Raw genomic sequence first — 25,775 nt, 5'->3', positions numbered from 1 at the left:
AAATAGCTTTGCTTGTGAAACGACTTTGTATAGTTTACTTCTGAAGCCGTATGTACAATTATCAAATGCTGAGATGGCAATAAATAAAATGATCTACGCAGGTGATAAAACATGTATAATATGCCAATTACAAATAATGCATTAATGAAGCAATATGCTATTTTCCCAACGACCAGATCTTCCAAAAAGCAGTGTTAAAGCTAAGGCTAAGTCAACTTCCGCCTAAATGCAACCAAAATTTTCATTGAACTATTTGCAAAACAAAAAAAAAAGCAAGCAAATGCTGAAGTTTGCTATCAACATTTTATAAAACTTTTTGTGGTTCCTTAAAATGCCGTACAAAAAGATTAAGCAAACGAACGTGTATTTGTTGAAAGACGCTGTAACTTTTCAAAGGTTCCATTGTTGATTACGTTCACTGATGCTTGAATAAGTTTTATAGTATTCTGCTGTGCACACTTTGCATATGTTGTGAGTAATAACACTGCTACTTCATTTGTTGAATATATAACTGATGATAAATGCATTCAAGGGACAACAACATAAACAATGTTTTCAATGATAGCTGCACTTTCATGGTGGTGAATGAAAGAAGAAACAACAAATGGATAAAATTCAAAGAAAAATAGAAAGCCCAATCGAAGAATTTATTTTTTGAGGCCTATGTGTATAGTGACGTATGTACGGATAGACCGATTGTTAACGCGATTGTCAGATATGTGCATTTACTCCAGCTCATGAAAAGTCAAGATTTGTATCGTTGGAAACATGCGGGATGTGTATAAAACCTTCAAGAGATCCCCTTCTACATCTATAAATATCATACATTGTTATACATATAATTGTCTACCAAGGATGCGGGCCCCGTAGCTCACAAAAAATTATCCTGTAAGAAAATGACCGATGTCTAATACATTTTACTTGTCTGTTACTCTGAATTTCCACCTCACTAGTCATTTCCTGCATATTGGGGCTACCTTCCTGTTTCAAAATGACCAGAAAAGGAAATCTAAAGCTTAACTTGTGAATTGATCCTTCGAGTTGAAATTTCAATCTGAACATTTAATATAGGACAGTCTAATGAAAAAAATAGAGACACTATACAATCGGAATCAAGTTTAACATTTCCATGAAGTGGATACTAGTACAAACTACAGCTTTGAGCGAATACTCGATCATTTCTTCGTTGAGAGTAAATAGCTAATCTTCTTGTGTTCAAAAATTGCATACATTCTTTGCTTAACCCGAATTATAAATCAACCAGAAGGTTTAGATTTAAATTGATTTTCCAAGCTAGAAATGAAAGTTCATATTCATTTTTTCCCCTTCTTTTCCAGATCAGCGTTAAAATCATCACATTTAATAACAATATGCCTGATACAACTGTAGACCAGCCAGTAGAATACCCTTTAGAAGATGTCGATGAAAAAGTCATAACCGAAAGCGAGGAGACAATAGATCTTGCGGAAGAAGAAGTCAGCAACAATTATTCAAGAAATGAGCCAGCTATTACGGTCGAGGAAAATGTATTAATTACGTCAATGACATTGATTCACGTGGAAGACGCAATAAATGTGGATAACACTATAAATGAGGATAGTGTCTTGGCAAATAATAATTCAGAAGCTATTGAAACAAATATTGCTAGTGTTAGAGCAGTTGAGAAGGCTGCTTCACCTGTATCAGAAGACGATATACCTCAACGATTACATCGTAGGTCTGCCAGTGGGGATGTGTCATTATTATCTAAATCTTCTAGAGATGACGAGAAGAAAGCCGCAGATATCAATGTCAAATTCAGTCCAGTTACGGAAGAGGAGAATAAAATTGTTAATGCGAATTTAGACGAAGTCGTGCTCAGTATTATTGATAACAATGAGGAAATACAATCGAGTCGGGAAATTTATAACGAAAGGAACGTTACTCACAGTCCTTACACAACAAGTAAAGAAGCCGAGCTTAATCTTGACACTAATGATGACGATAGTAACAGTTACAACCCAATAATTGATAATGTAGAAATAGTCAATCATGATCATTTTGCTCATATTGAGAAGAGTCTTATGTTCAGTAGTCCTGATGTCAACAATGAAGACGAAACTGATATTAATCCTAACCTCACCGATCATAATGGAGACATTATTGACCTTGATTCTGCGAAGATTAATGAAGAAAACAATGTCCTTAACCCTGCTATAGAAATTGGAGAAAAAACCAAGCCTAACACGGTTATTTGTATCAAAGGTGACGAAAGGTTTACACCTGTCAATATTATCAAGGAATGTGTTGAACCTGTTGCTATTTCTAATGGTAGAAAGAAAGCTGAGCTCAACCCAACAATTGATATCCTGAGAAAAGATGCGGCAGGTCTGCACATCAATATTGAGGAAAAGGCAAAACTTAGCCCTACTCTTACTACTGAAGGAAAAGCCATACACATTTGTGCTATTGATACTGAAGGACCACCTACTCTCAACTTAGTAGTTGATAAAGAAGTAGATCTCAATCCTGTTACTTTTTCCAGGAAAAAAGCCAACTTAAGCACTGTTACCGACATTGACGAAATTGTTGACGATATACAACTTCCTGTTGCTGATAGTCAAGAAAAGATTAACTTTAAACTAATTAATGGAGAAACAAAGGAAGCCAAGCCTGACTTACCGCATAGCAGCGAAGAAAAGTACAATTTGGGCGTTGTTGAAGATAACGAAAACTGTGTCAAACTTCAGCCTGCTACTGAAAATGTAGAGAAAACACCCATACCATCGCCTGTTAATGTCAAGAAAGGGTTAAGACTTATTAATCGAGACATAAGCATTTCATCTATTTTCAGTCTTTGTAGACAAACGCGATCAGCTAGGTATATAGAAAAGGAGAGCCAGAAAGAAAAGTCAAAGAAGAGAAAATATGGATCCAAGCGATATTTATCAGTCGTAACAGCAGTCATTATGAAATATTTCGCAGCGACTAGAAGAGACTCCATCATACTGGTATCATCATCGTCATCAGCTAAATCATCCTTGAATAGTGATACCGTTTCAGAAGCATTATTAAAAAGATTACAGGAAGAAGATGACAAAAGAAACCACATTTCTATACGTTGGAAACTGTATCTCGCCCAACAACGACGAACACGTTCTGATACAGCACTATGGAATAAAAAGGACCCAATGTGGGATACGATGCGCGAATACTGGCAAGAGTCGCGTTTCAGTGATATTTTTAACCGCAATAAGTTGGCCCACCGATCTGTACCTGGTCTCGAAACCGATGATGACTTGGGTAGAATACAAGTGCCTTACGAATACCCTTGGCGAGAACGTACACCCCAGCCGAGAGAGCGCTGGTGGGATGATGGCAAATTTCATGACTTTCCTTATGACCAATTCTCCCCTGCTCGTTCGCTCTGTTCGGAAGATAACCTACGGGCAAAATATACTTATGGGCGTTTCGATCAGCCTTTACGCAGTTACGCAGGTTCAACAGTTTCGGTAAAAGAGGTCACAAAAGAAGACAGAAAGTTGATGTACCTAGAGAATGCTATAAATGAATTGTATCAAACAGAAGACGCTTATAATCGACAACTTGAAGGTCTCTCTGAGGTAAATATCGAAAATTTCGCTTTTGTTTATTTATTTAAGAAGACTTCAGTATCTGTAAACCATTTATAATGTTGTTTCGATTTCTGTAGCATTATTTCAGACTGATGGAATCAGCAGGTATCGTAACAGACGAGATTCGTTCTGTTCTAATGCGTAACGGAAGAGAATTGTATCAATTCCATGAGGCCTTTAAGGAGGAGTTAGAAGCTGCAAGGACTACAGATGGCATAGGCTACTGTTGCTCTTATAAAAATTTGCTTAATATTGCAAAATGTTTAAAAAAATGGGTAAGAAACCAATCGGTTGTTAACAAGTATGAATTATTATTGACCTAATTTCCACAACACCAAAGGCACCGAAATTCGATATTTATGTAGACTTTTGTACTGGGCATGAAGCAGCCTTAAAATTAGTTGAACATCTCGAAAAGACCAATGATAGGTTCTTTACTACAATGTCTCAAATTCGACGATTTCAATGGGTAATTTACAACAACATCAAGGTTACCTTTGAGGATTATTTGCATTTTGTACGTTGACAGATTATCATCATTCATCACAGAAACAAAAGACAAATTCTTTTCTAACTCTTTACATATCCAGCCTTTTCAGCGCATTTGCCGTTATAACCTACTAATTACTGCTATCGCCAAGGGTATTGAGGATAAAACTTCGGAAGAATATCGTACACTTGAAGAAGCCAAAGCACTTTATCATCAAGTTCTCGTTCAAATAAACGAACGGAAAGCACAAATGCAAGCCGTAAAGAAAACAAAACTATTCATTTCCAGAATAGAACCAGATTGGCGCTTACCCTTTTTCTGGGCTGAAATGCTTGGCCCCTGTATCTTGATTGGAACGCTCGAGGTGCGTTATAACCAGGAAAGATGGGCCAAACGTAGGGGATGCGGCCTATTCAAGCAATATTGCATAATGGTAAAAGCGAAAGACGACGATAGATATGAGGGTACACATTGGTTTCCACTTCAAAAGTGTGAGATTGAAGACCACTCAGAACATAAAGGTAAATATAATCCACGTACAACTTTTCTAATGTATGTATCACTATTACATACTAATTTGTAGTGACCTCAACATATTATAGTTAGTTGGGTATTACGCTATAATGACCACAGATTCGAAATGAGCGCGCTCAGTGCATTAGAAAAAAATCTATGGATAACCACTCTGAAAAATGCAATAGCTGAGTCAAAACAACTGTGTCAGGAAGACCCAGCAGAGCGTCTGCTGGGAAATATCTTTATCTCCAATCTTGATCCGCAACCTTCTGACCCGCGAGAGCTAAAGTATAATGAAGGGCTATTTGCATTTGGAGCAGAGCAACCCTCAAATCGACAATCGATGGCTAGCACCGTTACATTTGCAACGGCTGTTTCGTGTTCAAATCTTCCCTCAAAGCGAAACAGTAAAACATCTATTTCCGATGTCAATTTACACGAATTGGGTCGAAGTGAAGCCAAAAATGTCAACACACGTAAACTTCCTTCTCGAAATAGCCGCCCTCATAGCATGGAAGATTTACAATTTTTTTTTTCCAATGCATCAGAGAGATTACCAAAAAGACCTGTTACCATTAGCAACAACCGACAGAAGGCATTTGAAGCAAAGTTTTCAGATGTTTGTTACACTCCTGTTCTGAAAGCTCGCATTGATTTCTCTGCTTTCAGTCCTGGAAATAGCAGACGGATGTCCATCATTAAAAATCCGGCTGATTTGTTCAAAAGACCAGTCTCTGAAATACTCTTATCTTATAATAATGTCAGGGACTCTTATTTACGACATTCGCGTTCACTTAATCTAGGGGAAGGCTCTTCCTCCAGTAAAACGGAAAATCAGTGTAATGATATCGATGATCGTACTAGCCTAAAAAGCCAGAATGATGGTAATGATAGCAAGACAACCTTTTTCGAAGTGCGACCTACAGTTTCACATCGTCGAGCTGATTTGGTGTTTAAGAATATAGCTCTACGTGCGAACACTTTATTCAGAAAGAAAGCTTTTAAAGACAAAAAGAAACACAAATAGCTCATAATTTGTAGATACTTCAACTATACCTTCATGCAGGAGTTCTGACTATTTAACTTTACCACTTCACAATCACTATGATCGTCGAAAACCATCATACCTTTTGATTTATTTGTATGCTTTTACTTGTCGAGTCACATTTTTTAATATCAGATGCCCAGTTATTCATCAATAACTGGGATTGTATGTTAGTTTCATTACTTAAAACGCAAAGTGTTAACCAATATAGAGACAATTTAGAATGGTGAGGTTTGGCGAGTGCTGTCCTTTCTATTTCACTGCTTTAACTTTTTTCCCCTTTTTAGAGCCAGTATTGCTTTTAATCGCTTCCTTGCTGCTGGAGACAACTTCTTCCGAAGCATCTTTATTGTTGTCTTCAAGCTCAAGATTCTTCTTTAAGGACTCAGGGGGAGATGGAAGAGGTGTAGTAGTGGAGTGAGTTGAAGCTACAGCAATTGGAGAAACGGAAAATGACCTCGTAACTCCTGTGGATTGCTCATTGAATTGAGGCTCGTGCTGACCAGCACTCAACTCCTCTTCAGAACCGGTTTTGTTAAGTTGGTCATTCTCACTGTCTTGATTGCTTCCCACTCTCTCTTGTAGTTCTTGATACGATAGTTGTGACTTATCATCAGCTTTCCTTTCATTGTTTTGCTCTAGTGTTGGAATCAGTTCTCGTTCCATTCTGATATCATCATTCACTTGTTCAATGTTACGAGAGGGATCATCAGTTTCTTTCAAGACACCGGTTAATTGTACTTGGCTTAGCTTTTCAAGATTGTCTTCATTCTCTTCATTTAGGAAGTCATTCATAGATAGTCTACCACTATCAGGTGTCGACCTGCCTGTCTGAGTATCACCTTCGTAGACAAGAGAACGAAGGTATTTTTCATTGGGGGTAGATTCAGGCGTACCAACGAAGCAATTTTTGTCATATCCGTCAGCAAACAAGGGCGTTTTGTGTGTATCAGCTTCTGTACGTAAAAGGGTATCGCTAACACCAATAGCATCCTCATTATTGTCAGGATTAATCAAGAAGTTCGATGATAATTCGTTTAAGGATAGTTCGTCTTGTAAATTCATTAAACCTTCAGATCTTTTCATGGTCCCTGTGAGGCCGTCAGAAAGAGATATTGTCATCATGTCACCTTGACTTCTACTTCTTCGGTAAGCTGGTGGTTTAGGAGATTTAACGCCATCAATCATTGAGGGTGAACGTTTGAATGGACTAGGCACAGCTTGATTCTTCAGTTCAGAAACAGTTTCCCGCAAATAGCTTAGTGCATCGTTAATTCCATATCTGCCTGTAACAGATCTTTTCGACTGCAATGAACTGAGCAAAAGCTCCATCTTGCGTTCCATAGCTTTTATATCCATAGAGCTCGAAGATTTTGACAAGTACCTTCCTTTCAAAGGCTGGTTATTGATTTGATGCCCTTTACCTTGAATAAGTAATTTATTCTTGTCCCTTAAGCGATAAAAGAAAGTGCCCTATGTTCAACAGATTAATGTATTATTGGCATAAGAATGAAGAATTTAACTTTATTAATTCATGTCAAAATGTAAATAGAAACTTACATCATACGCAGATTGTATGTCCTCCTTCGACATGATACCCTTATGGCCGGTAAAGAAATACAAAGCACATAGCTCTATCATTGAGGTGGTCCTATACACGTGTTATGGGGTGCCGTTAGACTTTTCAGACAACAGGATTTATATTTATACTTTCATCCAATATGGCTATATACCATGCTTTGAAATCCTTTCCTAAGTTGTTCTGCTCTTTTGTCATTCTCATAAGTTCAGTAATTGTAATAGTCTGTTGAGACTTGTCAGCTTTTGCATATTTATTGAAGAGCGCTTCAAACTTTTCAGGGTTAAAATTGCCAGCCAGATCATAGGCACCCGCATGTTGGTTTGCTTCTTTTGTATGAATTATATTTGCAACGCTAGACCTACATAATGGATCTGGGATCCAGCCGGGCTGTGTTGACACTGATAAAAACACACCTAAGACAGAGCCTACTGCGACACTGAACACAACGCCATAGCCTAATGTTATGAAACCTACAACATTAGGAATGTGGCGGATAAAAAGTCAGTTGCAACATCAATTAACTTAATTGTTTGTGGAATGACTCACCTGATATTGTATCAAGTGGGGTTATGTAGCCTTTGTTCGTTTTATCCCAAAAACCGGTATGCCTATGTATACTCTAGTGAAATATGTAAGAAAAATCTGTCACAAGAAAAGCCTTTATCTGTGACAAATCTATTCCTTTAAGACAATGCTTACCGTAGGTGCGGCCGAAGGCGCCAATAAGGACGAAAGTGGATATTGAGCTTCAACTGTAGTAGTGATTGGCAGCTCTTTAACTATATGGAAGTTATGAATACAAATATTAAGCTAATTATTAGTTTTTTAGCGATGTAAGAAAGATATTGGTGGCTCTTTTACCGAACTGTCTTTGACTCATTTAGAAGGATGAAAATTAGACCCTTATTTTGAAATTGATTTTGAGAAGGAAAAAGAGAAAGCGAAAGAAAGTTACTGATCTCATGCATATTTTCACAATGCAAATAAGGAGGTCGTTCCGAAGGCCTGCTATCAATGACTGTTATTCCTGTCACACTCATTCTTCTTTTGAATCAAGGCGTAAACATCAGTATATAGTGACATGTTAGCTACAGATGAAACATTCTCAGTAGGAACTCAAACAAACTCTAAGCAATGTTGCACTACATTTCATATGATTTTTAATGTGTTGTGAAAATGTTCGCAAACAGTAGAGGAGTTTCTTAATTATCGCGCCACAGCAGCACAGTTTGAAAATTTTGTCCTTTGCTCTGAAATCGACTGTTGCTATTGAGCATTACTTTTGTCCTTCAAGAGAAACGGTTTCTCCTTATCTCATTGACATAAAAATACATATAAATATTTGTTTAAAGTAAGCTATTAGCAAGGACTTTGCTTTTTGCCATATTATTCAAACTACAAGAGTAAGAAAACAATAAAATAGAAGTTCTGCATCATAGGCTTTGCTCTTCGCTCATCTACAACGGTTCCTCTTCATTTCATAAAACAAATTATTTATTGTTGGAGTGCTAGAAATAGTATATCGATTGCCAATTGAAATCTATATACTATTTAAAAAAACAAAATTCCAATTGTTGACAAGTTATCGCCTGTAACAATTCTGTATAGTTTTTGGGTCTTGATTTGTTGATTTATACGCGCAGTAGTACAGAGTTGCAGCGTACTTTTGCCTCGAAAAGATATCCTCTCGGTCGGTATCCAGTAGAGGAGTATAAAATTTTTGTTTCACAATTGAACAACAAAGAGCATGAATTTCTTGGACATTTGTTTAAATATCATCGTTCTAAGTTACTAGCAGTGCTGTTTGTGTAGATAATCCCATTGAATCATTGTTTGAAAGCCTTTGGTAGTGATGGAGATTCTTCTCCGTTTGGCTCACAGCACTAACATATGAATCTGTTTTCAATTAAAGACTCATTCTGCATTTGATTCACCGGTTTCTCAAAAGTGAAAAAAGTCAAGGGACAGGACAGTCTTGCTCATCCAAGGAAATGACATTGGAGCATCGTTATGTTTTAATCGTTGGTGAAGTTGAGCATATTTGGTACATCTCTTTTTAAGATGGAGACAGGATAAAGATATTTTGTTTGTTGAGTCTGTCCCTTTCGGAGGTAAACCGATTATTGTTATTGCTGATGTCAACTAGCTTTCTGTTGTTGGGTCATAATTAAGGGTTCTTACAAGTGGACTGACGATCCTTATGTTAATTTTCAGGTTTATTTGGGGAAAGAGATGGTTGGAAGTATGCAAACTCGAAGGGAATATGAGGCAAAGAGACAATTTTACTCTTGCTGCAATAGTTCTATCAAATAATCTTAAGTAAAGTTTCTATCAGTGCGGATGAAATTGCTTCTTTAAGAAGTAATAGTATTGCATTTCCTCTGCTGCGTTCTGGAAGCATTAATTGCAACAAAGCACAATCAATTTGTTTATTTCATAAAAAAAAAAATGAATACAGACAACTAAAGCTACTATAATAACTAGCTTTGATACAGTAAGATGGTATCGGTAGCCAAGCTGCCATTCCAATGCAGTAGAAGAAATCAGGCAATGATTTCACAATTCACTGGGACAGTATGAGCCCTCTTAAAACTATTAACATGCAGTTGATGCTCAATAATTAACAATGATATTGACGATGGGCCTGTGTTTTGGTATGGTGATAAATCCAAAATCGAAAGATAGCACCTCCAATCTTTTCCTCTTCTCAATCCAATGTAGACACTCCAAAGCTCACTCGACTTTGTTGTCTCAAGTTATTGTGTAGCATGTAACAGACCTAAGATTGCTATAACCATAGGAGATTTACTGCAGAGCAAACACATAGTTTATCAACCTAGGCAGTCTTCCTCTGTATGTTAGATCACATAGCTACTTAGAGGTTGCCTCGTCGAAGTTCAATGTAAATGCTGGTTATGCTTTACGTCATGAATCAGTTTGGAACTTTAAAATAACTTTCGTCTGATAATGAAGTAAACACAATTCGCTTCAAGGCAGCACCGTAGCAATACATCTATAGGGAAACGAGAAATAGATTTCTCTTGAACAAGGTAATTTTCGATAATGACCATAAATTTCTTAACAAATGGATAAAACGGACAAAATTTACTAATCGCACTGTACATTAATCGACACATGCATGTGCGTATCATTTTTAAGAAAGTATTTTAAGGTTGCAGAGTTATCAACCTTAAGTGACAACCACCTCATATCTCACAGTTTCCTTTGCAAATTGTTGTACGTCTTTCATAATTATTATCAGCTGCTACCAGCATTTAAGTAAACTTATATTGATCGAAATGAGCTTGTTTGTGTGTTTTATTCTGGCTTCATCTTAATGAGTAAGTTTTCTCAGTTGAATAAACGAGCTGAACAACATGTTCTTTTTTTTCCTTTTTTTTTTACAACAAATTACACATCTTGGACTTCTTCTTCTTAGTCACCATCAAAGCAGCACGTGTTGCTTGCTCGAATACTTCACGAACACCTTCTCCTGATTTTGCGGAGCATTCTAAATATTTATAAGCACTGATCTTATTAGCAACTTGCGCACCTTCTTCATAGGTAACTGGTCTTTGAGAATTCTTTCTCAACTCCTCAATTGTAGCGGGGTCGTTGCGTAAATCTTTCTTACAACCAACTAGAATGATAGGAAGACCTTGACAGAAATGAAGCACTTCAGATATCCACTAATAGATACCATCATTTGAATTGTTAGTTTATCTGTGAACATGATTAAAGTTTTTGTGTCTCCCATTTGTTTCTAATCGTCGTTCAACAGAGATGAGTTTGCATACATAGATTACACTTTACCTTCTCTTGCACATTTTCTAACGAATCAGGTGAATCGACAGCAAAACAAATTAGGATAACGTGTGAATCAGGATAAGAGAGAGGACGAAGACGGTCATAATCTTCTTGACCTATATTATAGAGTTTATTTCATTATGTCGACAGCATACTAATAGAGTTGAGAGGCTATGTTTCGTTTGAATTACCTGCAGTATCCCACAATGCTAGTTCGACATGTTTTCCATCTACTTCCACATCAGCAACATAGTTTTCAAAAACGGTAGGTACATAGAACTAAAAATTTGTTTACATTAAAGAGTTAGCTAAATAACGTTGTTTCCACCGAGATAGAACCCTAAACACAATGTCTTTTCTGTTTGATGACGTTATATACATACTTCTGGGAAAGTACCCTTCGAGAACACGATCAATAAACAGGTTTTACCACAGGCACCATCGCCAACAATAACTAATTTTCTTCTGATTTCAGCAGACATGTTAGTTTGTGTAGTGACAGAATCCTTTACTTTTTAACTTTTGTTATTAAGAAAGGAAAATAAAGTGATGAGCTAAATAAGTTTTTCGACGCCCTTAATTTTTTGTTAATAATATTTGTGTGTGTGTGAGAGAGCTCTAAAGTCAATTAAGGCGCTATGAAGGAGTGTCTATCAAAGAGTTTTTATTGGCTGGAAGATGTTTAGAGAATGCTGATTTCGAATGTTAAAGATTTGACAGATAAAACAAAACAAAAAAAAAGCTAAGCTTTTTGCTAGAAAGTATGATTACAAGCTGTTGCTATAAACAACTTACCATTGCCTTCCTTCTATTATTCAGGCAAAGACAAATCTCCATGAGACAGTCTTTACAGAATATTAAATTACTTTCTTATAGAAATAGCATTTTCTTGTAAAGTTCAGCTACCACCCAGCAGTTGAGACTATTACCCAACAGCCTATATCGTTGTATTCGAGTTACTTCATCAGGAAACTCTAGGTAAGGTTTACAAGTTGGGGGAATAAAGGGATCATAGTCATCCTTTTGATCGTAGCTATTTGTCAATGGACCCTTACTATCCTCAAATCTCAGTAAGTCATGTAGCTGATATTCAGGTCCGGGAAATGCATGCAGACGGGATATTTCCGTTGGAGTGAGGAATCTTAAGCCGAAACTCAACAAGGACTGGGTATCGCCCCAATCATAGTCAGTATCCTATGGTAGACAATATAGTAGCAAACGGTTCAATGAGTGTAACATTCCAAACAAGTAGTAGATTATAGTCTTCCGACTTACTTCCAAACGCTTTGTTTGCACTAACGATCCACTTGTCTGTATATGGTGAGATCCATAAGCCTAAATGCGAGGTTATAATCGATTTGAGAAATTATTTGAAAAGTGATGCATAAAGAAAGTTTAAAGCTTACTTTTGTAATGCACGATGTAGAGGTACTTGACGGACGAACTATATCTAAACGGAAATGGTATAATCGTAAAATATATTTTTCAGGTACAAGGGATTTTTTAACAGCATTTTCGTCCTTCTCGAGAAAATAATCTAATCCAATCTCTTCTCTCGGCTTGAGTTCGGTATTAGTGGATTTCTGATCGGGTGGCCATGCTCGAATGATTGTACTAGACCGTTGAGGCCAAGAGTCAGCTTTAGCATCACCCTCTTTCCGTTTATTTCTTCTGCGGGCAGTCAGATAATATCTTAATCGATGATTGGGTATACCAAATTGTATAGGTGACAGCAAAAATTCTTTTACTTCGTATCCTAAAATTTCCAACTGCTCAAGCAACAAATCTCTGCTTTGCGATGACTATGTGCGATGCGAAGTTTTAGTATTCCTTCACTTATTGATTGCAGAAATAAGGTCGTCTAACAAAACTTTTACCTCAAAATTTTTGACGTTTTCCAGAAAGATATAGTCTGGGTGAACGGTTAATTTTGGTAGCAGATCGATTAGATGAAGTAATGGTTTTGCTCGATTATCTTCTATATCCAGCTGGCGACCACCTGTAGTATAAGGTTGACAAGGCGGGCTTAATAACCAACATTCTGCTCTGCAAGAATCAATATCTTTTATGCTTAATTGATCGATCGTTTTCTAATAACAATAAAAAAAAGGCGTTACAATAAGGTCAGTTGTTATTCTGAAGAAATCAAAGGAATCGAAATAGTATACATTTGAAGGAGCTAAACCAAAATTGTATTCATAGACTTTGTTAGCAATTGAATTGACATCGAATGCACGAATTACCTCCGCATTGAGGTTGGCTATTTTCAATGCATAATGCTAGAAATTTTGGTATCCTTTAGTTGTCAAGATGTATCCAAAAAAAGTCAATTGTGCAATCAAAAGTACCAGACCACCTATTCCACTAAAAAATTCTAAACAACGGATAGGATCATCTGCCATATTATATGTTGTGAAATGAGCGCAGTGGTAATATCTTTGGGAAACTTGCAATCAAATATCTCCAATGTTCGGAGTTTTGATTCAAGGAAGATCAGGTGAGCAGAAAAAAGACTGTTCCCCACTTCGATTACTTTTCGCTCTTCATAGAGTCTAAACCGCTCTTTGACTATGATGCTCAAGCAATTTAACTATGCCCGAGCAGTTAAGGCGCACCTGAAGATATTGTTACTTTATGATGATGGCCTCTACCCGATTGACAACTTCCAGTGAGACTTTAACAAATTATTTGGAGTTTTTTATTATTAAAAATGTATCCACAGTCCAAGCAGAGTCTTGCAGTCTCGTATATTTCATTCCGTCCGCTCCCCTGCAGCCTTCTTGTCCGATATTTGGGCTGTTGGTAACAAATCAGCGATCAATAAGCAATGCTCATTTTTCGTGTCGTATCTGAGGCACGATGGCAATACATTATATGAGCAAATCACTCACTTGAAACGTCTAACGAAATGTAAAAAGTAAAACTTGATCTCAGATATGAGTACTGCTCATATCTTCGTTCCCGTTTGGTAAGCGGTATGTTCGATTCCATACATTTGAACCTTAGATCAAATATATAATAAATAAAGATAAAATAAGAAAAGAATATGGATTAAGGATAATTCTTATGTGAGATTAGCTACCTCATATAAGAACTGAACAGGCTATCATTAATGAAGTATATTTTACTTACATTATCTATAGCTATATGACATCTAGGTATAGCAGGATTGGTATATGTACTCGTAGGAATATTGATCCAACAACCAGAATATAGTAGGTCGCGGTACTGCTCCCTGTTCTGGAAATGAAGTGTGGTTGGAGATAAAAAGGCTCAATTACTCTTTATTAACACAACAACTGTTCACGTAATCAAAAGAACACCGCGCACGAATATATCTTCCTAGCTAACATCTATAATCATTCTCACAATATCTGAGCTACACAACTGGTGGCCGATAGATATTGGATTATAGATGTAGCTGCATGATTACCCTGGATCTGCCAGGATAGCACACTACAGATCAATCCGCTCTGGGATGGATGAGTAATTACCCACCTAAAGGGAAGATTTATTCTTTTACGGAAACTTCTGATTCACTGAGTATCATATGACCACAATACATCAGTGTCAGCTATAGATCCCAATACACTCATTTTTACTAATAGCAGTAATCACTAAATTTCTTTTCTTTTTCTTAGTTTGTTTTGGAAAAGAGGGATAAAGACGGTGGTTTGATTTCGTTAAGCTTTCGTGTTTACTTTCTACTAGTGTTCTTCTTTTATGTTTAATCCTTAGTTAAAATCAGCGAACACCACAGATACAATTGTAATTACCCATCTTCTGTCCCTGAAATCACGACGCTGGCATATGTGGATGATATGTGCGTTATCCTTACTAATCGTCCAGACTATCGTCAACTTTAATATCATATGGATAGATATGCCGCTACCTCAAATGCTTGGTTCAGTACGAACATAACTTGACTGATCTTGCCTAGTGGTAAACCTTGGCAACTGAATGAAACCTGGCACTGCTAGCTGACAATATTACGACAGTGTTCAATAATCAATCTCCAAAGCCATTTCGCTACCTAGGATATCATTTCCTTTTTAAAGAAGCACAGCAAATGTTTCTTATAAAGCACTAATCTTAATAAGCCTAAACAGCAAATCGCCTAGTACTTTCAACGCAATGTGTCTATTCGGGGGTGTGCTATCGTTTCAAACACACTCATAGGGACAAATTATAGCACACTTCGACTGTTCAATCCAACAAAACATTTCTCACCTTCGTGCAGCAATGTATCTATCAAATTTTAGCAAAAAGATTGTCTACCACTCTCCTATCAGCAGCTAGGCCGTCCTCTTCACCGCAATGGTTCATGTGTTTCATACCCACGGCCTCATCACTTAGTTCTACAAAAACCTCATCTTAAACGCATATTGATGACAGAGGCTATTCCTTGATTCGCCCAGTCGTATACACCTTTTCTTCACTCTAACAGCCGGACACCAGTCTAGCCACTATATCCTTCTTTCTTATTGAATACCGCAACAAGTTTTCACATACACCCCACTTTAATTTTCTTATATTATATACGGCCTTCGACCATTTTAACCTTGAAAGCAATTTCAATACGTTTCTCTAACTATACTCGTTCATCTACCATTCGAATACTTTATCATATCGATCAAAACAAACCATTGAATCTATCGACGTCCAATAATGCCTGCTCACCATCTTTTACATATGACACCTATCAACGCCGTCTGCCTCCAAAATTTTCATGAATATCACCAATCCCACAACTTAGAAAGACGTCTTTACCAAGATATACCTGTTCATCGACAAACTCATTTACAACATTTCTTCTGGCAATATATTCTGCAAGATTTTAATAACCACATTCATGCACCCGAGACTAGTTTACATCATCTACAAATCTCACCTTTATGAGCTTGTTGCGATTCAGTCAGCTCCAAAACACACAAATATGCTTCTCATATCTCCAGCTTTTCATCATTTTCTTGGAAGCCTTTCAATAATTTTGCCAGCTCGAACATATGGTACCGTGTTTTCACGATAAATTACCTCACAGGTTGTATCAATCACTGACACAGCCTCTGCCTCTTGTGCCTCCATTCATTGAACGTCTGAACATTCTATTCTCACATGCCCACTCAAGAGCACCGTTTGGGCCTCAATCCTAGCGACCTATTATCCTTGGTTTACTTTTGATATTCCTAGTCTCTTGCTGGATCTTAAGCGTCTAATTTTTAATTCGGCGATTCCACGATCCGCATATGCCACCTTTATTATCATTCTTTGGTTAATCCAGTACCACCTCTGGAGGGTTTATTGGTCTCTTCACTCCGTCAACGTTCCCTTCCAAACAACACTTATTGAATGTTATCCAAGTTGACATTCACAGGCTATTCCCCTCCACAAACGGGTGAGTATATAGTATATAACCTGCACCAAGACAAACCCGTATGCTAGCTTACATTAGTATCCTAGACTCTATCTCTCAATTCTCATCTCAAATCAATTGTTTATGCAAGTGATATTCATGTATACTTATCCTACTTTCTGTAATCCCATCCCTTAGTGGAAAAAACTGACATGGAACTTCTAATTAAAACCAGTAAAACTCAGTTTTACCTCTACCAAAAAAAAAAAGACAAAAGACATGCTGTTACAGTGGAGTAAGGTCTAGTGTTTTATGGAAGAACTGATTGACGAACTTATGACTGGTATAAGCAACTACCAATATCGGTACAACCGTTCCAATGTGTGAGAGCGGGTTTTGACCTCGCCTACATAAATAAACTATATGAACGAAACTGGATATGGGGGGGTATAGTATCGAATTAATGGCATAACTAGTCGTACGGAATAATAGAACTCAGATTGCCCACATCTATATGAATGAAGATCGAATAAATTAAGAGAGCTTTTCATCCTTACTTTCCATATTTAAAGTTTTTAAGAAAGCTATGAGAGAGATATCCTATAATCAATTGACCTTCGATCGTTTTTAAAATAAATACGGGCTAGTAAAATTTCCCAAAAGCGGCTTTGATTTGTCCAAAAAGAAGTTTTTGTGCCTGAGTTTCTTTTTTCTTTTTCTTTTTAAAAAAAAAATAGGGGCAGTTTTGTACCTGAAGGTGATTTCAATGCATACAATGGACGGTTTGCCTCATCCAATGGGCGGTTTTGATTTTTCGTAGTTTAGAACTATAAAGCATTTTGTCACGAAATAACTGTCGTTGGTCATTCTTTTTTGTTAGCAATTTTATACGTTTCCATGTCGATTGATACTTCGTACGCAGATTATAAAATAAATACTTGTTGTATATTGAGGCATAAGTCCGTATATAGATATTGACAGAGACAAATAAAGCCTGTAATACTTTCTATGTGACTATCCCATAATATGACATTAGTCTCTTCTGGTACTTAATCATTCACTGTTGAGATTACATATGGATAAATGATATATTCTTTATTGTCTGTGCATTATGAGATAATATTATTATAATAATAGAGTCCAATGCTATAGCATATTCCATACATATTTTTAACCTAAGCCAGATAATATTAAGATAGATCCAATGGACATAATAGACTGAGGTATTCATGATATGAATGGCGCAGCAGAGACCTGAAGGTCGGATAAAAGATCTCTGGCTCAGCAACACCACTTGTATCAGGTATAGGCCCAGACATTATCCAGAAAGATCATGTCTATTCCAGCAATTTTCATATTCTCTTGACGTATCTATATCCGCCTATGAACATCCAATTGTATTCTTTCACATAGCCATATCAACTGATATCAATGATATGGATGATTAAACATGTCTCATGTTACTGTTCTGATTTCCTAGAAATTTCCAAGCAAGCAATTCTAGAACTCCGCAAGGCACATTTCATTCTCAGATCAAGTTCCTGAAAAGTATAAATATGATCCCAAGTTGAAGTGTAGAACGAGTCTTTGTCTTATTTTTTATCTTTTTATCTTAATTGACTCTTAATAAACCTACCACAAGTTTTCACAGACTTTCTCTTTGTCTTTCTATTTTTTTTACTATTATATTTTACCCGTACACAACAATACTACACTTACTAAGGGTTCCAAAACATTCTTTAGCAACTATGCTACAAAAGAATGGAACTTTTATAATTACTTTAGCTCAACGCATAATGACCTACAAAGGTTGGCTAACGTGAACAAAATCCAGTATGCTTACCGAAATGATCTTAAATGGCTTGCCGGTTTATAGTCAATCCCAACCAAAGTACAGGAATACGTCGCTTCTTTACAAAAGGAAAACTTACCAGCAAAAAAAGAGATAAAAGCCCATCTTTCTAAACCACACAAAAAAAGAAAAAGAAACAATAATCAAAACATAAAGATAACTGGTAATCATAATATAACTATTGTCGGTAATAACAATACCATCAAGGAGAATAAGTTACCAGAAAGTGAAGACGCAACTGCTGAAGACGATCCTGAGAAAGACGAAATCTCAAACCGCTTTATAAAACACTGGATCGAGTTTATGAAACATAGAACTGATGCTCATCCCTACAGCACTGAGTCTCACGGGATTATTCGATGTGGAAAAGGGGTGGATGCAAGCCCAAATTTAAACAAAGAGATATATAATGAACACGTCGAAAATCATGGTAGGCAAGTGCTCCCAATCCCTGAAGCGTGCCTAGCATACTTAAACGGAGTAATAGATAGCGTAAGTAAATTTAACAAATGTATAGATGCAATGGCGTTTTTAACCTGTTCATGAACAATATAGAAAACTTTGAAAGATTTCCGAAAAGCCTTGAGCAGTTATCCTGAAGCAAATGATGATGAAGAACGTACTTTGCAGTTTCTGGAAGAAATCTTGCGAGCTTGGTAAGTTGTCCTCTTTTCGTATTATTTAATAATTGATCTATGATTAACTAAAAACAAATTGAAGCTTGAAGTTTTATTCGACAAGGTTGAATATTGAAGATGGTGAAGCTGTTTTTGACTCCTTGTTCATTTATCCTTTTGTCAAAGCGGTAGCAGATGCTATTGCCGACGAAAGCGCTGATTCTGGTGCAGATTTCCGCCCTGGCGAAGCTGTACTGAAGTCTATGTCCAACCAGTTGAAGAAGTCTGACATCTTCAAAAATGATCGATGCAGCTATCTGGCTGATGGTATTGTAAAACTGTATGGATTGAAGGAGATTGAAATCCTTTTGTTAGAAACATCATGGCATTTCAATTGTACAGACAAATCAAAGCATAGCTTTGACCATCATAAGGGTGTCTTTGGCAGCCTTGCCATGCTGAAAAACATAGCCGATGACTTTCGGAGACCTGCATACGTTTTCAACAGTTAAAGTATTTTTCTTGCATGCTGCGGGTAAGATGCAACTTTTCCTTTAAATTTTAGATAATAGACTTATTTTACAGTAACATTTCTAGGAGACACATCGTATTTATGGTCTGTTCGTTTCGTGCAAGACGGTGGTTTTTATGAACTTTGGCTGGAACATCGACTACAGATAAAACCCAGCATAGATGACAAGCTTGAAAACCTGCTCACCTTTGTCATTTTCTTCTGGGACATGAAAGCAAGTATTCTTTCTCACTGTTCTTTCAAAGTATTTGTTCACTTATTTCCGTTTTCCTTTTGATAACAGTGTTTAATTTGTGATTCCAGAAGAAATATTGTAAAGCTAAAGGAGGAACACAATGCTGCTCTCGTAAATCCCCGTTTCAAGTCCTTAGTAAAGCACACAATATTATTTTCCTTAAGCCTGCCTTCCTCGCAGCTCTTGCGGGAAGCGGCTGCCTTCGACTAATTACCCGTCATAGAGCTTGTCTTTTCCTCTCCATGTCCCACCCCTCAGCGATGTGTGACTAATTTATTATTTTTGGATAAAGTAATCTACAAAAAAAAAAAAAACAAAAAAAACAACAAAAAAAAACCGCCAAAAGTCGTATTTACACATGCTATGCAATAATCTGGTTCTTTGTTTATCTATGATCCAATAACGAAATCAAGTGATGAGAGGTCTCATTCTCAAAGATGCTGATAGTTCCCTTAATGATTACCTGTATTTCATTGTTCAGATATCCTTAAAAAAGATTGTAAATAAAAAAAAAGTATAATTCTAAATTCAAGATTAATCAAGATAATTAGTTGTTATAAAATACTTCAAAAATCTTACTTTATTACAAGCGTCAAGGCCTTATCAAGTATAAAGAGCTCGGTGATACTTCCGCAAATAGTAGCTGAACTTCTAATATATATACAGCAAGTCAATTCCTTTGTTATGTTTTCATTGTAAGGAGAAGCTCGATTGGGATATACGCGGAGATGACCAACTGATATATTGGATCTTGTCCAGCCGTCTATTTTGTGTACAATTCTAGGAAAGTGGTTATGACTGTTTATTTACTATTACTATGAGGTCTTTGACTTGAGAACAATCTATTTCACAAGAAAAGTGCATTGCATGATGTAAATCTTTCGACTTAAATTTTGCTTAGAATAATATAGCATATTCAAAACCTATTATGCATTTAGTTCTAATTTTTTGGCGCAAGAAATGACAAATCATCTGTGAGGTGTAATCGTATACAGAGGATGATACACGCTATGCACTTCTCAATGGCCTTCATCCGAATGTGCTCGCAAGTATTTTGAAATTTGTTTGTTAGAAAATCCGAAATAAGTAAATACTGTACGTTTAAACAATGAAATGGACACGAGATATGAAACTTATTTGGGGCAGCTCCTAAGGCTAAGTAGTATGTAAAAACCCTTTAGGGTTCAAGGGTAATCAGGATCATGTTCTATTGGGAGGAAGGGTCAATTTTATTAGACTTTTCTTGAATACAATTGGCGATCTAATTTAAGAAAAGTTGTCAGTTATACTACTTCCACTTTTTCCTCACTTCTGTTTTTCTATATAACTGTTATCAAATATACTACTCTCTCTTTTCTTTTTCTCTATCTTTATCTTTCTTTCTTACAAGTTGCTTTAGAATCATATACTCTTTAGCAGAATCAAATGACATGACCCGAGCTTTATTACGAAGCTGAAGCTCTCATCAATGAAAAGAAGATCGACAAGTACGTATCCTTAACATTGCTTATGCCTGTTGGAAACTTGCAGTATACTGTAGACATTGTATTCATCATAATGATAATGTATATTCTCCACTCTTTTAGGCATATTTATCATACGTACAAAAGGAAAGGAAGCCATAAGATACTCTATCGTAAAAATTATAGTACTTGATGGAATTGTGTGATGTAACGGCGTCTCAAAATATGTACCATATTACTCAAGAGATTTGCGCTGGTCATGGAAGACCTAGTACATTTTGCTGTCACTCCCAAAGCGCCACATCGAATGTGGTTGTCTCCCCTCGCTTAAAGATTCTACAGGTAAATAGGTCTACATTTCATAAAAAATTTATCCAAAAAATATTGTACTTAAAATCCCAATTTTCCTATTTGTTTCATCTGAAAACCAACTCAACGCTGTCCTGATCTGAACCGACAAGACTGTACATGTTTCAAGAGGGTAAAGTGATGTCTTTCACAGATCGTCTTAATACGACAAGTATTTTCGACCGCACTGGAATAAAAATTAACAATTATAAAAAGGGTCTCTGAATTTTGAATAAAGAACCTAAAAACTTCAGTTATTTTATTGACGTATCAAGTCTTAAATTAACTACTTGTCCACACCGGCTCTTTTAGCTGCAAAAAATTGAAAAAGTAGGCGCAAATGAACATTAAGATGGTATCAATATCGATAAAAATAATAGAAGGTATAATTTCCCAAACAGGTCCTCTTGTAATGACGGATATAATAGTATAAAGATCATAAATAGACTTTATGAGCATCAGTGAACCCAATACTGTTAGAATAAGGCTAACGGCTATAATGATTCTTTTCACTTTGCATGTCGTTAAATTAATTGCATGTAGTTGTTCTTCTTGCTTTTTCAGTACTGGGGTATCGTTTCGAAAGAGTAAGACAGTACCCGTTGATAGTAATTCTCTATTCTCATCTTTTTTAAGTAACTTATTCGCTACTATGTTGTGTGAAAATACAATCCATGTATAATAAAGACAAAGAATAATATACAGTACTGCAAGTGTAACTTGACAGGCTGCTCCTGCGAGTTTCAGTTTTAATGCTTTAATCACTTGCTGGAGCACTTCTGTAGTCTCTCCGGCCTCGATTATTAGCATTGAATCCCCTGCAAGATTGCAGCTAAAAGGCAGAGCGCATATGACACCATATAAAACCGTCAAGTAATAGCTTGTTAGATGCTGATATTTCTGTAGTCCCTGTCGTATCCATACCTCTAATAGACGAAATAAAGCGAGGTTTAGGAAAAAAGATCCAATAGTTGTAATAATGAGTGAGCCATAAAGTGCGTTCTCGTGAGTGAAATCCAATAAGCTACTCGGCTCTTTTAAGATAGCAGATAAAGTTAATTTATCTATATCAGTTTCCTCTTTAATAAAAATCAGTGAAAACACATGCTGTAAAGAGTATAATACTTTCAGTTTATGAAAAAGAAATATTGAATTATGTTAGCAACATGTATTATAACACGATACAAACACCTTTCCGTAATAGTGGTTATTTACACGCTGCGTTTCCACAGTAGAGATAAGGTAAGAAATAATCATTTCTTATGAATTTTCCATAAAATGCGACACTTATTATTCCTGTGATGATACTTTATCGCAGAGCATTTTTGGTTATGATTGCTTCCTGTGTTTTAGAACGAAAACATGTATCAATTACCTGTATACGATAGATGGTACCAATAACGGTGTAATAAGAGACCGGATACAATTTTCTGCCAAGTATAAAAGCTTTTCATCGTCTATCAGTATAGAGTCCATTCTTGTTTACAATGAAAGGAAAGAAAAGAGTAACAGCATTAGCAATGAAACTATTTATAATTTTTCTTGATATGTGGGCTTAGTTTGCTATAATCTTTGTATTATGCATAACAAAAGGATCTAACATTTCATTAGAGTGAAATACTATGATAGAATTTGTAATCATACATAACTCTATCTATAAACTGTTATTTTGCCTCAGGCTTCTATTCCTCATCTTTTAAGACTGCAAAACGCCGGGAATTCTTATATCCTTGAATAAAGGCAACAAAATATTCATGCCGACTTTCCAGGTTTGATTGTGTGACATGAAACTCGCCGTTGGAGTTGAAAGAGACCAAAACCCAAAAACGATTGTTAAGCTCTCTTTCTTCTTTCCCTTCAAATAAGGTTTTTAATTTTCTTTCCATTCTGATATTCAACAACCAATGCCGCTATTAGCCGGTTCAAAACCTATGACACCATCTGCGCCAAACGATATGACAATAGCAGAATCTTATATGCGATTGGATAGTTTTCTTGACAAGAATAAATCAACGAAGAAGTTTAAAATAGAAGATGACAATCATGGTATGGGTATGATATCGACTGCGGATGAAAATGCTCCAAAAGTGGCTATGAATGTTAGATTAGATGAATCAACAATAAGAAATTATTTATTAAACAATGGATTTCAAACTGTATCAAATAATTCTTCAATTTTGTCAAAAGAGAATAATGAACAATAATAACGCATTTGTAGTAATATGCTATATCAATAAATAAAAAGAGGAGGCTTATTCTAATTAGAAATTGAAAGCTTTGTATTTAATGCCTGCGCTAAATTCTGGATCTCTTCGGCTTCATTCCGGGTTGTATCTAAGTCATCGTCTTCTTCTTGTATGTAGGATACTAATCGAGACATCGATTGATTTAAGCTTTGTGCTATTTCTGGTGCTGGAGTTTAGCAGTAGAGGTAAAAAAAAAAAAAAACTCCACGTCAATTTTATCGTTTGGCAATAAGACCAGAATAATCAAAATGATGTTACCGCATTCGTCTATATCAACAAGCCCATAGGCCATGATAGTCCAAAGCAGATACATCACGTTTTTTGCTATACCACGGTTAAATCCCATTCCAATGCCTACACCTTTTCCTTCTTCTTCCAATCTTTCTGTACCCCATCGAATCAATGTCAATGTGTCCGCTTTATTTATGAGTTCTTGCTCCTCTTCTAAGTATATCGATGCTGCTACTTCTTTTTGTTTTTCTTCCTCTAGCTGTTGTTGTTGTCTTCTTCGTTTAGGGATGCTGTGTGTAACGGCATTTATGTAAACGACAATACGCGTCAGTAATTCCAGACTTTTGAGTAATAGTTCTGAGTGAAGGGTGTTGCATATAATGGATGTATATTGATGAAATATGGAAGGTGCCATGGAAACGGGCGTCAAGAACTCAGTCAAATGATCATGCTCAATCACAGTTTGATGATCTGTATCAATAGAACAAGATAAGAAAGTGTACAAAAGTCTATTTGAGTACATCAGTTACATAATGTTGCTACTAATAATAGCCCAACGCATAATGTATACAGATTGCCTCTCCCCTTCCCGATAAGTAAACAATAGTTATTGATATCGTACCGCGTTGTTTCTAATAATACTCGAGCATCATTTTCGTTCCATAGAATCGACCGACATAATCTTAAAATATCCATATCACTCAATAAACTAGGTCCTATTCCAGCAGCCCAATGACAAGCCATATTGGCTAGTGTGCCCATGCTTAATTCTCTAGTTCTTACTCTTGATGTGGTTGTAGATACCTGGAAAAATGAAAGTTTTGTTGGAACCAATCATGGAATACAATTTCCATGTATACAACTCACCTTCAACAAGACTCTATGAAGTTCTAGACTATTTAAAGCGAGAGCATATTCTTCAACCGTGCATACATCCCAAATTGCACACAATGATCGCTCAAAAGGTGAATCATCTTTACAGTCTGCCATTGGGGGTAAAGCATCGATCGTGTCGTTAATAATAGCATCAACGATCTTTTGCATTATGGGTGCTACAATTGTGATGCTATCAGGATTCATCTCAGCGGGTGTAAGATCAGTAAAATTAGTGAGTGGAAAGGTTGTTGTTTGTAGAAAATAATGTTCGTATCTGCGTTACTGAAATTAGGCCTACAATTTTGCGGCATATCAAAAATTCTTCAAAAAGTGTACATTGGCGTTATCATCTTCTCATACTTTTCCTCATCTAATTATTCAGTTTCGACTAATGACGACTTTACCACAATTTAATACAAATAGTCAAGTAGCAACAAGACCTGTTTTACTGCAACTAGAGGATCAATATAATAAGCGTATCGATGATGATATAGCGAAGTTAGTAGATTGCTTTACAGATATAGTTAAAGCTGGAGAGGTATATTTAACGGTATTGTGATATTCCGCTGCCTTGACTCTGATTCAACTTTGATTCTTACCACAGAATAGGGATAAAGATAAATTCAAGGTAGCTCAAGAAGGGTATCAAATAGATAGTCAATCAGCTCAAATCGTAAGTTAAAGACAAAACAATCTATTATGTCAATACCGCCACGAACTCAATCCCTTTTCAAAAACTGTAGGTACGCTCATGCGAATCACTTCTTTCACTCATTGGCGAGTTAAAACAGAATCTCTTACTGAATGACACAAAGACATTGACAGCTTTACGGCAAAAACGATCAGAGAAGCTTACAGAGAATACTGCAGCTATAAAAGGGAGACTTTCAACAATGAGATCGGAGCTAGCAGAAACTATTTATGACCTAGAAACGGTGTATTATCGTTCCTTAACAAACAACTGAATA

At 36.4% G+C, this 25,775-nt stretch overlaps 9 protein-coding genes across 9 annotated transcripts; 4 read left to right on the top strand and 5 right to left on the bottom strand.

Annotated features, from left to right (window-relative positions):
* Positions 1-1,185: 1,185 nt before the first annotated feature.
* Positions 1,186-5,782, top strand: BDF20DRAFT_926749 (uncharacterized protein). Its single transcript, XM_053084708.1, has 5 exons — positions 1,186-3,602; positions 3,692-3,889; positions 3,955-4,131; positions 4,205-4,625; positions 4,707-5,782. Exons 1-5 carry the CDS (start codon positions 1,371-1,373, stop codon positions 5,645-5,647), a joined length of 3,969 nt encoding a protein of 1,322 aa, XP_052931495.1. The 5' UTR covers positions 1,186-1,370; the 3' UTR covers positions 5,648-5,782.
* Positions 5,783-8,188, bottom strand: BDF20DRAFT_200518 (uncharacterized protein). The gene is made up of 7 exons (XM_053074901.1): positions 8,109-8,188; positions 7,947-8,026; positions 7,794-7,866; positions 7,610-7,717; positions 7,399-7,486; positions 7,226-7,316; positions 5,783-7,138 (listed from the first exon to the last, which is right to left on the bottom strand). Exons 1-7 carry the CDS (start codon positions 8,125-8,127, stop codon positions 5,918-5,920), a joined length of 1,680 nt encoding a protein of 559 aa, XP_052931494.1. The 5' UTR covers positions 8,128-8,188; the 3' UTR covers positions 5,783-5,917.
* Positions 8,189-10,648: 2,460 nt separating this feature from the next.
* On the bottom strand, positions 10,649-11,536 carry BDF20DRAFT_917190 (GTP-binding protein rhoA; the record flags this gene model as incomplete). Its single annotated transcript, XM_053084536.1, has 4 exons — positions 10,649-10,936; positions 11,061-11,170; positions 11,246-11,333; positions 11,438-11,536. 4 exons carry the CDS (start codon positions 11,534-11,536, stop codon positions 10,649-10,651), a joined length of 585 nt encoding a protein of 194 aa, XP_052931493.1.
* A 135-nt stretch (positions 11,537-11,671) lies between these two features.
* Positions 11,672-13,551, bottom strand: BDF20DRAFT_898009 (S-adenosyl-L-methionine-dependent methyltransferase). Its single transcript, XM_053082583.1, has 7 exons — positions 13,403-13,551; positions 13,223-13,333; positions 12,932-13,144; positions 12,461-12,856; positions 12,330-12,389; positions 11,850-12,248; positions 11,672-11,746 (listed from the first exon to the last, which is right to left on the bottom strand). Exons 1-6 carry the CDS (start codon positions 13,454-13,456, stop codon positions 11,925-11,927), a joined length of 1,158 nt encoding a protein of 385 aa, XP_052931492.1. The 5' UTR covers positions 13,457-13,551; the 3' UTR covers positions 11,672-11,746; positions 11,850-11,924.
* A 4,691-nt stretch (positions 13,552-18,242) lies between these two features.
* On the top strand, positions 18,243-19,388 carry BDF20DRAFT_908219 (uncharacterized protein; the record flags this gene model as incomplete). The annotated part of the gene is made up of 4 exons (XM_053083459.1): positions 18,243-18,275; positions 18,467-18,751; positions 18,815-18,915; positions 18,980-19,388. The coding sequence occupies 4 exons, from the start codon at positions 18,243-18,245 to the stop codon at positions 19,386-19,388; spliced, it is 828 nt and encodes a 275-aa protein (XP_052931491.1).
* Positions 19,389-19,478: 90 nt separating this feature from the next.
* Positions 19,479-19,631, top strand: BDF20DRAFT_806805 (uncharacterized protein; the record flags this gene model as incomplete). Its single annotated transcript, XM_053076534.1, has 1 exon — positions 19,479-19,631. A coding segment is annotated over one exon (153 nt), but the record flags the coding sequence as incomplete, so codon positions are not given.
* A 1,718-nt stretch (positions 19,632-21,349) lies between these two features.
* Positions 21,350-23,302, bottom strand: BDF20DRAFT_897982 (uncharacterized protein). Its single transcript, XM_053082582.1, has 4 exons — positions 23,056-23,302; positions 22,830-22,931; positions 22,670-22,761; positions 21,350-22,578 (listed from the first exon to the last, which is right to left on the bottom strand). The coding sequence occupies exons 1-4, from the start codon at positions 23,094-23,096 to the stop codon at positions 21,737-21,739; spliced, it is 1,077 nt and encodes a 358-aa protein (XP_052931489.1). The 5' UTR covers positions 23,097-23,302; the 3' UTR covers positions 21,350-21,736.
* A 301-nt stretch (positions 23,303-23,603) lies between these two features.
* BDF20DRAFT_908218 (uncharacterized protein) lies at positions 23,604-24,675 on the bottom strand (the record flags this gene model as incomplete). Its single annotated transcript, XM_053083458.1, has 3 exons — positions 23,604-23,623; positions 23,959-24,440; positions 24,554-24,675. 3 exons carry the CDS (start codon positions 24,673-24,675, stop codon positions 23,604-23,606), a joined length of 624 nt encoding a protein of 207 aa, XP_052931488.1.
* A 523-nt stretch (positions 24,676-25,198) lies between these two features.
* Positions 25,199-25,772, top strand: BDF20DRAFT_908217 (uncharacterized protein; the record flags this gene model as incomplete). Its single annotated transcript, XM_053083457.1, has 2 exons — positions 25,199-25,345; positions 25,551-25,772. 2 exons carry the CDS (start codon positions 25,199-25,201, stop codon positions 25,770-25,772), a joined length of 369 nt encoding a protein of 122 aa, XP_052931487.1.
* Between the last annotated feature and the right edge of the window lie 3 nt (positions 25,773-25,775).

Source organism: Mycotypha africana (assembly GCF_025528875.1).
Source record: "Mycotypha africana strain NRRL 2978 chromosome Unknown BDF20scaffold_13, whole genome shotgun sequence".
NCBI classification, from domain to species: domain Eukaryota; kingdom Fungi; phylum Mucoromycota; class Mucoromycetes; order Mucorales; family Mycotyphaceae; genus Mycotypha; species Mycotypha africana.
Note: the sequence above shows the minus strand (reverse complement) of the source record. Positions and strands in the feature narration are given on the sequence as shown.